This window comes from Trichoplax adhaerens, genomic scaffold, assembly GCF_000150275.1.
Source record: "Trichoplax adhaerens TRIADscaffold_7 genomic scaffold, whole genome shotgun sequence".
In the NCBI taxonomy this organism is placed as follows: Eukaryota; Metazoa; Placozoa; class Uniplacotomia; order Trichoplacea; family Trichoplacidae; genus Trichoplax; species Trichoplax adhaerens.
Window position 1 is genome coordinate 2,539,863 of NW_002060949.1, and position 13,420 is coordinate 2,553,282.

Below are 13,420 nucleotides of genomic sequence, written 5' to 3' on the forward strand. Positions count from 1 at the left end.
ATGATAGGCTACAAGTATATTGTGCAATAATTTTAATCTAGTATGTTAGTTTACGTGTATACTTCCAATGTTTTAAGACAAGAATCTACATCTGCGTTATTTTTAGTTTATTATCGTCAAATTACTGTAAAAACTGTTTTAGAAGAGCAAAATAAAATAAATGAGAATACAAGGTAAATTCATGCTATTTCAGCAATTTATAATTAGCGTACGTAGGAATACAATGTCATATCTATACAATATATTCGTTTCACTCTAATTATCCAATGATTATCTTCCCTTATACAGTAAAATAATAGATGCATCATAATGATGAAGATATCCCACCAGTAATGATGAATTTTAAAATATCATCTCCTGCTAATGTAGTATAGCAATCTTACATAGACTATGCCTCCAACAGAATGACTGATTATATAATTATTATATAATCAGTCGGCAAGAACACTATTAAATCGGATATTGTTGTTAGCATCCTTTCATAAAACGAGGTCTCGATGGCGTGCTACCGTGAATAGAAAATATAGTCATAGTTAATTTAATCTTTGCACGAAGTGTATGTCAAACTCGTATATGCAATATCTCTAAATAGTGGAAATTCCGTATTAGCTATTCATGGAATGACACCGTTTAATTCAGCAAGAGAGGAACTAGTTGATACTAAACATAGTACGATTTCGTCTACCTGATGAAATCTTATCATTAATCAATCGATATTCAATTTTTTTGAGCTTTCAAAGAGTATGCAGTTATAAAGAACGGTTTCATTTAAGCCAAGAAAGAATACTATAAAGTTCAGTTCTGAATAAATGTACAGTACAGTACTATAACATCACAAAATATCCTCTGTGGACGATAGAATTCTAATATTGAAGTAGAATTCTGGAAAAATAGCCCTGGCCTACAAGTGTACAAGAAACATTTATTCCCTGTTATTCCGATGATACTGCACCGGACGGATGCTAACCGGAGAGATGGGCGGAAGGAAATGATCACAGGACAGTACAGTACAGGATACTGTACACATTACAGAGTTCATACTGTACTGTACTGCGCAGTACCATACTTTACACTATAACTTTCAATCGCAAAACAAACATTTATCGTCCAGCTAAAAAGTTTATCGATCGACCAGTTGGATATAACCTAGGCATGCTTTCAACGTTCACTTCGGCAATCATGTGCTAGATTGGCTCCATTTTTCCATGTATTTACAGCTATCTTTTAATTAGTGTGTTGGTGCTGTGCTTTGCTTACTGGCTTAGTGGATTCTCTCAATATTTCAAGCATTCAACGTACATTACTACAAGCAACATACGAGAAATCGCTAACCGAACCGGTGACAGGTCTACTGTACAGTGGACGTTACAGTATACAGTTATCTCATCCAATTCTACGCCTAGAATTATTAATTGAATTATTAACAACTAGTTTGAATCAGTAGATGTATTCGATCCTCGACAATACTAATGTTGACATCGCAAGATTGCTAGCTAACATCCAGATTATAAAAAGGTAGAAAATACACTCATGATTGCGTTATGTCTAGCCATTAACCCCTCCGGCCTCGAACGTTACGGTAAATGGTTAAAGGATGCCTGCTAGCATAGATGATACCACAAATAACGAAACTGATGGCGCTGTTCATTCCAGCATCAGTCCTAATCATGGAAATCATAATCAGCCCAAAATATATCGATTATCTTTACTAGAATGTGCAACGTGGATATTTTCCATACTGATGTATATTGCAGATTACGTAACTGACTTTGTCGTTGGATTTTCCTACATCATTGATGGTCACCCATTGTGGGGAACCATGATAATATTATTATCTGTCACTTCGGGCATAGTCGTACAAGGATTCTCTCTTTACTGGTCTTTTGGTTGCTGCTGGCGCCAGTCTGTGTCTGACAATTCGGATGAGACTAATAATTCGGGCCAATATGATACCAACGATAGCCAAGTCGACCGGGATGTTGCTCCTGTACCTGATTACCATGAACCAATACCTGATCAACATGGACCATGTTTTAAAATATGTCATTTATTTGGTTTATCGATGATGCAGAGGTAATTTGGTAGTATGATCAAAAAAATGCAGACAGATTGTTCAATATTTATTACTTGAGATTATAATTGCTTGGAAGTTATATCATTACCGTTCAACATTTAATTTCATCTAATCATCCTGCGTTATAGATTTACGGTACGCATCATCTTTCTATCTGAATAATCGTTCAGATTCACATTCTTACGCTGTGTAAATATATTGTAATTTGTTTATAGTAACCTTTGCCTGGTTATTTCAGTTAAGTTGGATACTACTTGTAGTTATATAATGCGTCAAGTAATTCAAATGTTTGCATTTACACTTTACGTGCTACAACTTATGGTAAATGATCATTTAACGAATGCTGCTAGCAATCATATCAACATTCTATCCTTAGGAATGGCTGTAATATATAGGCGTCCATTGATTGATTATTACCATCATGCTGTATTATGCATAAAGTATTAACCAACACCAACTAGCAACTTATAGTCGATTGAGATACAAGTGTAAAATCTATACTACATATTTAAAGTTTGACAGTCCTTTTTTGTGTGTAGCTGTAGAAATATCATTTACTTCTAATATATTTACAGTAAGATGGTGATTGTAAGCTACATTAGACATTATATAGTTAGCTTAATGAAGATTGTACAGATCATTTAGCATTTAACTTAATTGTGCCTTTCATCTCATTACAGATACTTATATATTGCAATCAAAGGTAGAAAGCGCCATGACGAATACCAACATGGTTTATTATTATACCATATAGCTGATGCTGGCCTAATTAGTACAGTTGACGTAACTGTTGATTCAGCGCCGCAACTAATCTTACAAATTTATATCATCATTACTAATGGTGAAGTCGATTTTTTCAAGATTGCTTCGGTCGCAATCTCGTTCTTGTCTACTGCATATTGTGTCACATACCATGTAAATACGTTACGCAAGGCTCAAAAACAGATCGGAAAAAAAGTCAAGACATTATCTTTTGAAGGTATAGTATCATAATTTAGCTGTTGTACATTTCGTAACGTTAATGACTGGACTCTCCAGTTGCTATAAAATAGTGTTAATTAGAGTTAATCTTGTTTATAAATTTACTGTCTTTCTTTGTTAAATACTTTATACTGTTTAGATCACGTCTGTAAATTCAAATTAACTACACTAAATTTACTATAATTTACAATACTAGCCCTAAAACCCATTCTACAACTTGCTATAGTGACTTATATACTATACAATTACATGCGAACAATGTTACGATCTAAAAATATGTATATCTTTCTTGCATTTAATAGGCCTAGGAATGTATTTCGTATGGAGAATCTCCTTTTTAATCTCTAGACTTACATTACTAGCAGTCTTTGCGTATTACTTTCAACAGTGGATATTTTTTCTATTCTTCTGTCATTGGTTTGTTATGACTACTATATTCTGGATTGATGGCGTCGGCAGCTATGAGAAAATTGGTTGTTGTGTATTAGACCGGAAAGATCGGTTGAACCTCTGTGAAAAATTTGTCTTATGTCTTACCAACGGATGGATAGATATCTTCTTCTTCATCAATTTAAAACAAGGTTAGATTATCAGACTTATAGAACTTAATTTTATCTACTAGTAAAATTACTGACATGGCATTTAAAGTGATAGATCAAGTTATTAAATAGTTAATAGTTGGTATCATTTACAGAATTAAATATTACTTAGATACCTTGAAGGAAGTTAAATGAATACATTGGCGTTTTAGCATCTGTAAATCTAGACCAGTCATTTTGGTCGGTCCAGCTACATATGCTGTACCGAGTCTGTAATAAATTCATCCTTTAACTTCATTGGAGACTTGTCTAACTTGAATTTATCTATAACTTGAGATATAGCTTTACTTTGGCACCTGTGTTAATCCTTCAAAATTAGATTTGTGTAATTAGCACAGTATTACAGCACTTCACTGTAGGTATAAAGATGGGTTAATCTATTTATGGGGTTACACTAATCTCCTTGATGACCGATTAAAACTGTGTAATTTACTACTTCATAAACACTACGATTTCTATACGTATATTATAAATCCTTTTCATCCAGTTACTGCCAATAAGGTTATAATTTTCATTACCAGTAAATCAATGTTCTAGTGTCGATTCTATTAAACTATTTCTTTCTAGTTTTGATACTTGAGCATAATATGAAAATAATCGAATCATATCGAGATTGAATCCATGATAAAAAATAGTATATAGATATTTTTTATCAATCGTTTCCAATAAAATTATTCGTGATTTTAAAAGTGTCTTGATTCTTGTTTATTAATTTAGGTAAAACTCGTCTGCGCTACATCGCTCATTTCTTCATGCATTTATTGGAACTAATTTTGACAGCTGTACTATTGGATAGCAATAACTTCATAAATGGTAGAATAGCATATACATCTATAGGTGTTATAACTGGAGGATTTTTTGTCGGCTTGGTTTTCTTCATCGTGTATTATAGCGCTTTTCATCCTAATTGTACGTCAGTTGGGAAATATTATACCAGCCGCAACAGTAACAACAAACATGGATTGGCTGATGAATCACTGATGGAATGCAGTGGATCTGTTCGACAAGTTTATTTTCACTCAGATATAGTGGATACTGGTATTCACATAACAAGCAGGGAATCTGCTGCTGTCTCTACGGTTTCTAGTAAAACGGTTCCTACTTCAAAAGTGACAGAAATGAGTGGAGATACAGTCGATATCTGCCATACGCTTCGATTTAAAGAGGAAATAATTCATGCAGTGTGATAACTTTGATACATAATCATAAAACCTTGTAAATATTGTTTCGTATATGCTACCGCAATAATTAAGCATAGTCTGGATCCTTACGTTATCAGTGCCCAGTATAGCTGGCATAATATACAAATCAAGTAAAGGCGGATAAGTTGTGATAACCATAAAAATCTGATTCATTTATGCACTCTGTAAACATCAAACGAATTTATAATTATGAACAAGTACGTACACAAAACATGAGCTAGTCATAGATATAATTAATGACCAACTACGATATATTTTTATAAAATATGTGCATTTTGTGTCTTCTGTATTCTGCGTGATTAGTTTAATGTCACTATAAGTAATGTCAGATATGCAGAATACCACTAGTATGGTATCAAACTACATAAATACGATTGTACAGGACGTTGTAGACTGGAGGATCTACTTATGTGATAATTTATAAGCCAGAGAAAAGGGATCTAAGTATTCTGCTTCAAGATATAATTTTTTTATAGATTTAAAAAGCATCGCGATCTGGTACTGAAAACCTACTAAACTATGGATATTATTTTTATTATTTCATTTTATGAGATATAAGATGTATTAAGTAGCAAATAATACTGTAGTTTCTGTATCCCACGCATATATTTATCTTACTGCCTCATAAATATTTCCTGAAGCATTTTTCGTTCTAATTTTCGTTTTGGGTGTTAAAATGATTGATCTAAATTCTTAACCATTATATTACCGTAGCGAAAGAAAGATAATAGAGTTACTTCGTATTATTAAAGTAATGATTTTTTTATGTATGACAGGATATACGCATTGCCGGAAATAAGTGTCATAAAATCGCGTTGCTAAAACGACTAGTTAATTATAAATTGTTTTATTATTTTTATAGCTATTACAGTTTTACGCCAATGCGTGTAGGCTTCCATTATTATAATTGAATTTGCCTTGCATATGTAGAGTTTCCTCATATTAAAACTTAAAAAGTGCCGTATAGGTGATTTAATGTATGAAAGGCTGACTAATTATCTTTCAAAGAACTTGAAAGACAATACTAATGTTCATTTGCAATATTCTGTTTTTCATGATGTTTATTTGATATAGATTCTATCGTGATCATGATAAATACTTAGATTATCAAATTTTAATTGATTTATATCGTAAAAAAATTCGTATGGTCCATTTTATGATAACGTTTGCGGAATCATCTTAGGCAATAAAAGAAGTTTAAAAGCTGCTTTCACTGGTACATTTGGACAAAGATTTCGTCATTAAATTATGAATGTTTTCAATTAAATATAATAAAAAGTTATTATTCATCCATAAGCAAAACGTAAGGCTTTAGTATTTGCGCACTTAACTGATTTATATGGATTTTACAGTATTTTATAATTAATTAAATGTCAAAATGGCTTACATAATAGCATGTGAAATTAAATTTTGCTGTTCTGAATAATTTCTATACATTGTAGCTTTAAATAAATTGCATTTTCTGCAAGGATAGTACTAAAGAAATCGAAGTATTAATTATACACTAAAATAAATTATAGTATTGGAAAGGCTACAAAGCAGATTCACTTAGAAAGTTTACTGTTAAACTTAATTCCTAGTAAATTACGTTATAGCTTTTAAGTCTGAGCTGTTAATACAATAATATGGAAGAATTAATTTTAATAATTATTAGTGTTCTGCATAAGATATTGAATTGATTATGTAATATTGTTAGCCTCTGTAGAGTAAGATTACTCATTATTAGATAAAAAGGCCAGACTGCTTCTATTCTTGAATATTTGTCGTCTGATAAAATGAATAAATGGATTCAAATCTTTTGATACTACTTAATTGCCTAACTTCTTTTCAAATATTTGCCAAGGTCCACCGGGTATTGAATATTAGTTTCTCATATTCTTTTATAATATTCTTGCAATTCTTCTCGGTTCCCTAGTTACTTACTGTACTCAGGAAAAACTGCGCAAGAACGTGTGTAAAAATGTACCTTTTTCATCCCATGTTAATATAACATATTTTGGTTAGGCTATGAGTTCGAAAAATCAAGCAATTAATGGCTGGATAAAAGCGAGTATTGTGTAATGTATAAGAGATAATATGGAAAAAACACAGCTATCTCAAGTCTATCCCAATTGAAAGATTAGAGTATTATTATGCATCCACATTTAAATTGTCACACTGCGGGCTTTTTACCGATTAGGTTCAATATCTTACCTCGGTATTATTAATTTTTTTGGAACGATTAATTAGGGAATCATTCGCACTTAAAGAGACAACAGCTTGCCTATTTGTTAATCATCTTTTAATAGCATATAGCATTTTTATCAAATGACGGAAGTACGTCAGACCTATTGATCAATAAATGAATACTCCGTTTTTCAGTATTTCTATCTTTAGTAATATTTCATAAGAGCCTGTGTTTCCAACCTGTAATTATTGTACCTTATATTGAGCAATAATTTTAGAGTATTAAATGGTAAATATTTTTATAAAACAGTTGCCTCATGATCACTTTCCCTCTCGGTCAGATAGGTTCATAGAATACCAGATGCTGTTGTTATAGGCAATGTTGCTTGTGAATCATATACTTTATTAATGTTCTAGCATAGTGTGCTGTGTAGTTAAAATCGATGAGCTTAAGATACTAATATTTTCTTACTACGGCCGCAGGGTACAGGGTACAACTGTACATAGTACGAGTTCACAGTACAAATTTTTCAAGATCAATAGAATACCTATACACTATGCACTGTTTGTATTACAATCAGAGGATTGCAATTCTCTAGGTTAAGTAAATATTTCTTACGGTACAATCTACAGCATATCAGTACGCTAGTTTCATAGCTTTGCTATCTACGGTATGCCAAGATTGTGATATTTACTTTTATTATATAAACTTCAAGCTGCACCTAGGACTGTGATTTTAAACGTACTATGCTGTAAACTTCTAGAATACGGTATTTTATGCTAATAAAATATCACCAATAATTGTATATACAATCCTTATTCAAATTTGCCTCAAGTTTTTAACTTTCGTATATCCATCATATAGAATCAGATTACAGGACATCAAAAAACTGATATCGTAATAAAATTAAATTAATTTATTAAATAATTGGACTCATAATCAAAATAAACCTGGATATTGCTAGTAAAAGTGCGAATAATTATTTAATTTAGATGACTTCCGTGCCATGATAAAGCTAATTTCTTGACGCAGGGTATTGTTTGTACGGCTAAATTAAGGTAATTTTGTAGTCTTCTTTTATTAAAGCGGCCTATCCTGTTGTAACAATATATGTTGTAGGCCGAATATCTTCAGTTGTCCTTAGCAACAGAGCATATACTGACCACTGATAGCAGTAAATTGATGCTCTCAGAGCAAATAAAATATCTAAAATAGCACAAATCTAATAAGGTATTGTACTGTAACTATCAGTATATATCATATATCTTTTTGTTATAATCGTTGGCTAATATTAAATTAGATTAATTATGTCAAAAAAATTACGAAGATTTCCAATGTTGTGCTAAGTATAACGGTATAGTTACAAGTAAAAATTAAAACATGGTGCAGCAACTAAAAATTGCATTTATGGTCCATCTATGAAAATTTGCTCTCGTATGAACAAATACAGGCTTTTATGGATTGGATGCTCATTAGACAATGTTGGTAATGAAGCAGCATAATTTCCTATTTAATATCAGCATATCCAATGAATAGAGCATGAAATTTATATTAATGACATCTGCTGGCAAATTACAGATCGAGAACATATTTCAGAGTTAATTAGGCCAAAAAGAGTTCATGATATCTTGAACCTAACGGACTAGAGTACATAATCAATGAAATAATTTTGTAGACCATACTGTCTCCTTGGATACAATGGTACTTTATTTTATTATTGAAGTTTCATGACTGTTAGGAATTTGAATGTACTAGTTATCGGTTGCTAGTATACTTTTTCCATGCACGTGAGTAATATAATAACATTTAACTACACAATTTTTAGAAATTCATTTCTTAATATATTGAGAAATTAAGTTCCCCAAATTTCAAATTGCGATCTATTTCATTATGTTAAACTACTACAATCTGGAGGAAGGTGAAGTAAATTTTTTAATCTAGCAAATTTGAAACATCGAAGAGCTACAGTTGCTTGTTCAATGTTCACCCATGTTCATCTGTATTTTATTGACATTAAAATCTCATTTATTATTATCTTGTCAATATTTGGATGAAATGGTAGCGTATTATATTCTAACTTACATTGGATGCTTTCCATTTGTATAAACAAAAGGATTTCTTTCTCAATGTTTTAATATTAATTCTATCTGCGCTTGTGTAGTAATTAATTATTTATCGTGATAGCTAGTATTTATGATCATTTTATGCATGCTTCATTCGATAACGGTTGCTACATGTTTTGGTAAGGAAAACACTATGATAGAATATTGATCACCTTCCATTGTAATGATAACCTCAGTTACTACGGTGTCACACTACTAACTAATTAATTTTGCTAGTTTGGATCATAGTTTATACCATCATGCAGTATTTTTTAACAAGATATGCCCATAATAACAAGCTATAAAATAGAGCTGCTGTTGGCTGCTAATACACTTGCGTCTATTAAACTGGAATGTTAGTTTAAGATTAATTTGCACTCCAATTAATCGGAATTTCTTTCATGCGACAAAAGCCATATGGCGTTGAAAGACATTACTCATTGCTGCTAAATGTATAGGGTTACTAAACACCGATTATTGATGAATAATTCATCACTTAATAAACAATTAAGTTTACCATGCGCATAAACAAGCGAAAAATCACACAGCTGTCTTATTCCTTCTATTGTATGATACTAGTGTTGACTATTAATTAGAACGTATCATTCAAGTGTTGGCTAATCAGTCTAACGACTATAAAAGAAGCTCTACTGCCGAATGATTATCATCATTAAATGATGCCGCTTTGAACTTTTTAACTTCCACTATCGTTATAATATTGCGACCTTCAAATAGAAGGATGTGGGCAGCGGCAGCCAGTTTAGATAACTATAGTATTACTACAGCTGCCGAATAAGCCAGATGTATTGAATAGGAAAATGTTGATGACTTGATATGGTCAATAAGAACTGAATTCAGTACATAATTTATGAAATGACAATCAAACAGGCAATGCTATAAATCATCTACTGTACCCCGATACAATAATTGGCCATCACTGGTGCAGTTTTAGTCATAACTTATCTCCAGCTGATTACCTTGTTGATTATAATGCTATTTACTACTTATCTACCTAATTAGTGTAGATAATACTTCTGTTGACAGTACAATAATGCAACGAAATAGAGAACAAGCGTTTGATAGATAAAACTGTTTTTCTCTCTTCTTTTTTGTTTTGCCGCTTGATTAAAATCAAAACATAGCCGAAATAATGTATGTGTTGTCCTAGGACGAGTCTATTCGTCGGCCATCTTAGCAGTTTTGGAGTACAATATATAAGGTCTCTAAGTACGGGCTAGCAAAACAAAATGGATAGCAAACAGCACATTCTACGTGATGAATTAGTCATGAAGTACTCCTTGCTCTAAAATGTATCGCCTTGATTAGATGCAAAAGAGCATATAAATTCATCTCTGTATATTTCTAATATCTTACCGAATTGGTAATGTTCAGTTTTATTGACTTCGTTTACTTAATTTACTTAGTAATCATTATCCTAGCTGTTATCAAGTATACTTTAGCGGTTAAGAGCCTTCAATATAACTGTAACTGATTTATATTTATCGTACACGAAAGCACATAAAAATTGCTGTAATGTTGCAAAGTATACATAGTGAAGATGGAGGTGCGTTGAGTATGCTGTCTTTACGGAATCGATGGAATTGTTGCTGACATACTGATTGATGGACGATGAGGAGCGAACTGAACAATAAATGATAACGATAAGATAGTTGATTTTTTATGTTAAAAAAATAACGATAAATAAGCTATTTCGTCTAACGGTATCAATAGTGAGCTACATGCTCTTCTGTACTGAATTAACGAGACTAATTATAATTATTATCATTCTTTGTATCCTGTACAGTAGATAAATACAGCGCGTAATCTGTTTTCAGATAATGAGGTATAATATTATCTGAACATAATTTCTGATCATTTATCGTTTACAAGAAAATGTGAGGACCGTTGTTTGAATAGTTGCATCGACCCGTTTACTAGAAAATTACAACAAAGTTTCCAATAAACACGCTAGGCTTTGTTATGCAAACTAGCTTGGACAAGACAACATAAAGGAAAAAGCAAGTGTTTTTCTTCATCCAATAGTGCACCTGTACAGTGTACAGTACATAAACAATTGGCATCATTCAAAAATTATGTACGTTAGCTAATTTGTGTAACATAGAAGCACGATCAAAGGATCATCTAGTTATTCCTAAATGCAAATTAATACAGAACAGAGGGGTTATTCATTAACTTTACTTACTTATTGATCCACCTAGGAAAATATGTACAAAATAATTTTGTATACAGAACATTATTTCACAAAGGAAAAACATTCTTTCTGAATTATATGCGTACGCGTGTGTTTTATCGCCCCTTATACTTAAATACTGTACAAGCACGGATATACTGTATAAACTTTGAAAAAAATATTAAAACTTCGCCTTGCTGAACTGATACAAACGCACACCTATATACTATAATCACCTACAATACTCGTACATACTTTGATAGCAGCTATCTTGAATTCATGACAACATAAAAGAGCTTTATCAAACTGGCGCTGATTAATACAAGCAGTTGGAAATAACCGAAATTATAATCGACTACACTGTTTAGATTATAAAATAGAAAACGTAACTTGATGAAAAGGGTGAACATAATATTGAGTTTGAACAATAACAAAAATTTGAATTTCAATCGCTTGCTTCGTGGAATATCCGTGATACTGTATTCCATTTTCTATACTCAAGCTATACAATATAGGTCCATATTTATCTTAATGCACTGTACAATGTACATATTTGTAATTTCTGTCCACTTACGCTACTCTAGCACGCTCATTGAAGAATACGCTGACAAAACAGTATTCTTTATTTAAAATATGCAAAAAAATAGGGTAATTCAAATGGAATTTATTATGGTCTCTTCGTTTAATTTAGAACTGGATAGTGAAATACAGCACAATACAGTCTGCATTTTAATTTAAGTAAGCATATCTTAAATCTAGTCATTGCAGAAATTGAAGTACAAGGCACCGAGGTCGAGGATATTGCAGTTCCATAATTACCTATGACCTGATTTGAGTAATATGCAGTGTAAAGAAAAAAATAGTAATAAAAGCCTACTTGACTAGCTCGATTTACGTGTAATACAATCAGGTAGAGGAAAATAATTGCTGCCATGAACTCAGCCAGTATTGCAATTTAATACTACTTAATTACTACTGTATACTTGATCTGTTTTATGCAGGTTGTTGAGGTACAGCTATTACTAATCATGTCCAGTCCTTTACTTTAAATCAAATTAAAAGGGAAAAATGGTATTGTTTAATAATAATAGTACCGAATAACGTTAATGGACTATTGAATACCTTTGCAGGAAAGTCAAATCGCGTATAAACTTATCATTATGGTACTGCATAATAAATTTATGATTAAAATGCAAAGAACTCTTAATGCACTGCACGAAGTGAAAGAGTGTCAATGGATTGGAAAAATAGAGTCCCTATCAACGATTAACGTTAGCTCACTATTGTAGTCTATGTTTGCAGGCCTGCTTTCTATGATGAGTGAAATGTTGGCAAATTTCGGAGCTACGACTACGTCAGCCTACTCATAGTGCATGGTAACTTTAAGGCACGATATTGGCAATTCGAACAACGTTGTATCTACAAGCCTGCAGTTCATCGGAATGTTACGAACAGTAATCGATTACATTACTCGAATTAATTTACAGCTATGTTTTTTAAATAAATAAAAAATGAGGTAAAATCCGTAAATGTCGATCGCTGAACTGGTATATCTTATTGACAGCATACGTGTACAAGCAAATGCAGACTTGAGCTGCAATGGTGACCTTTTAACCAGCAAAGTTTTCGCTCGTTTGAAAGGCTGTTATCATTGCATAACGAATGTACTAAATCAAGTATCTTCAAGATCTTGTAACATGACGATAACTGAATGTACTGCATGTTTGTAATTTTATCTACACTTTACAATGGTTCTAGAATGGAAGAGAGTCAAACTTCGTTTCTTGTTTGCCACTAATTATACGTATATAATATATATAATACGTATGCAAGTGGAGGAGATCACATTGGTTCAATCTCTCGCTGCATGGTGTAATAGTTATGTGTTTCGATCGTGGAGCAAATTGAACTTGGCAGTTCATAGTTACAGTATAATTCATAAAAGAGACTGTCGCTGCATTGTACAGAATACAGTATAGATTGTAGATAGGTCACTGAAGTTTATTCTCACAACTGGACTCTGTCCATAAACAAGTACAATGCATCCTGCCAAGAAGTAGCAGCTGCAAACTTACAGAATAATTATAAATTATGTATGGGTTCG

At 32.2% G+C, this 13,420-nt stretch overlaps 1 protein-coding gene across 1 annotated transcript; it reads left to right on the forward strand.

Moving 5' to 3' along the window:
• Nucleotides 1–1,594: 1,594 nt before the first annotated feature.
• TRIADDRAFT_58072 (uncharacterized protein) lies at nt 1,595–4,841 on the forward strand (the record flags this gene model as incomplete). Its single annotated transcript, XM_002113993.1, has 4 exons — nt 1,595–2,073; nt 2,755–3,053; nt 3,358–3,636; nt 4,372–4,841. 4 exons carry the CDS (start codon nt 1,595–1,597, stop codon nt 4,839–4,841), a joined length of 1,527 nt encoding a protein of 508 aa, XP_002114029.1.
• Nucleotides 4,842–13,420: the final 8,579 nt, after the last annotated feature.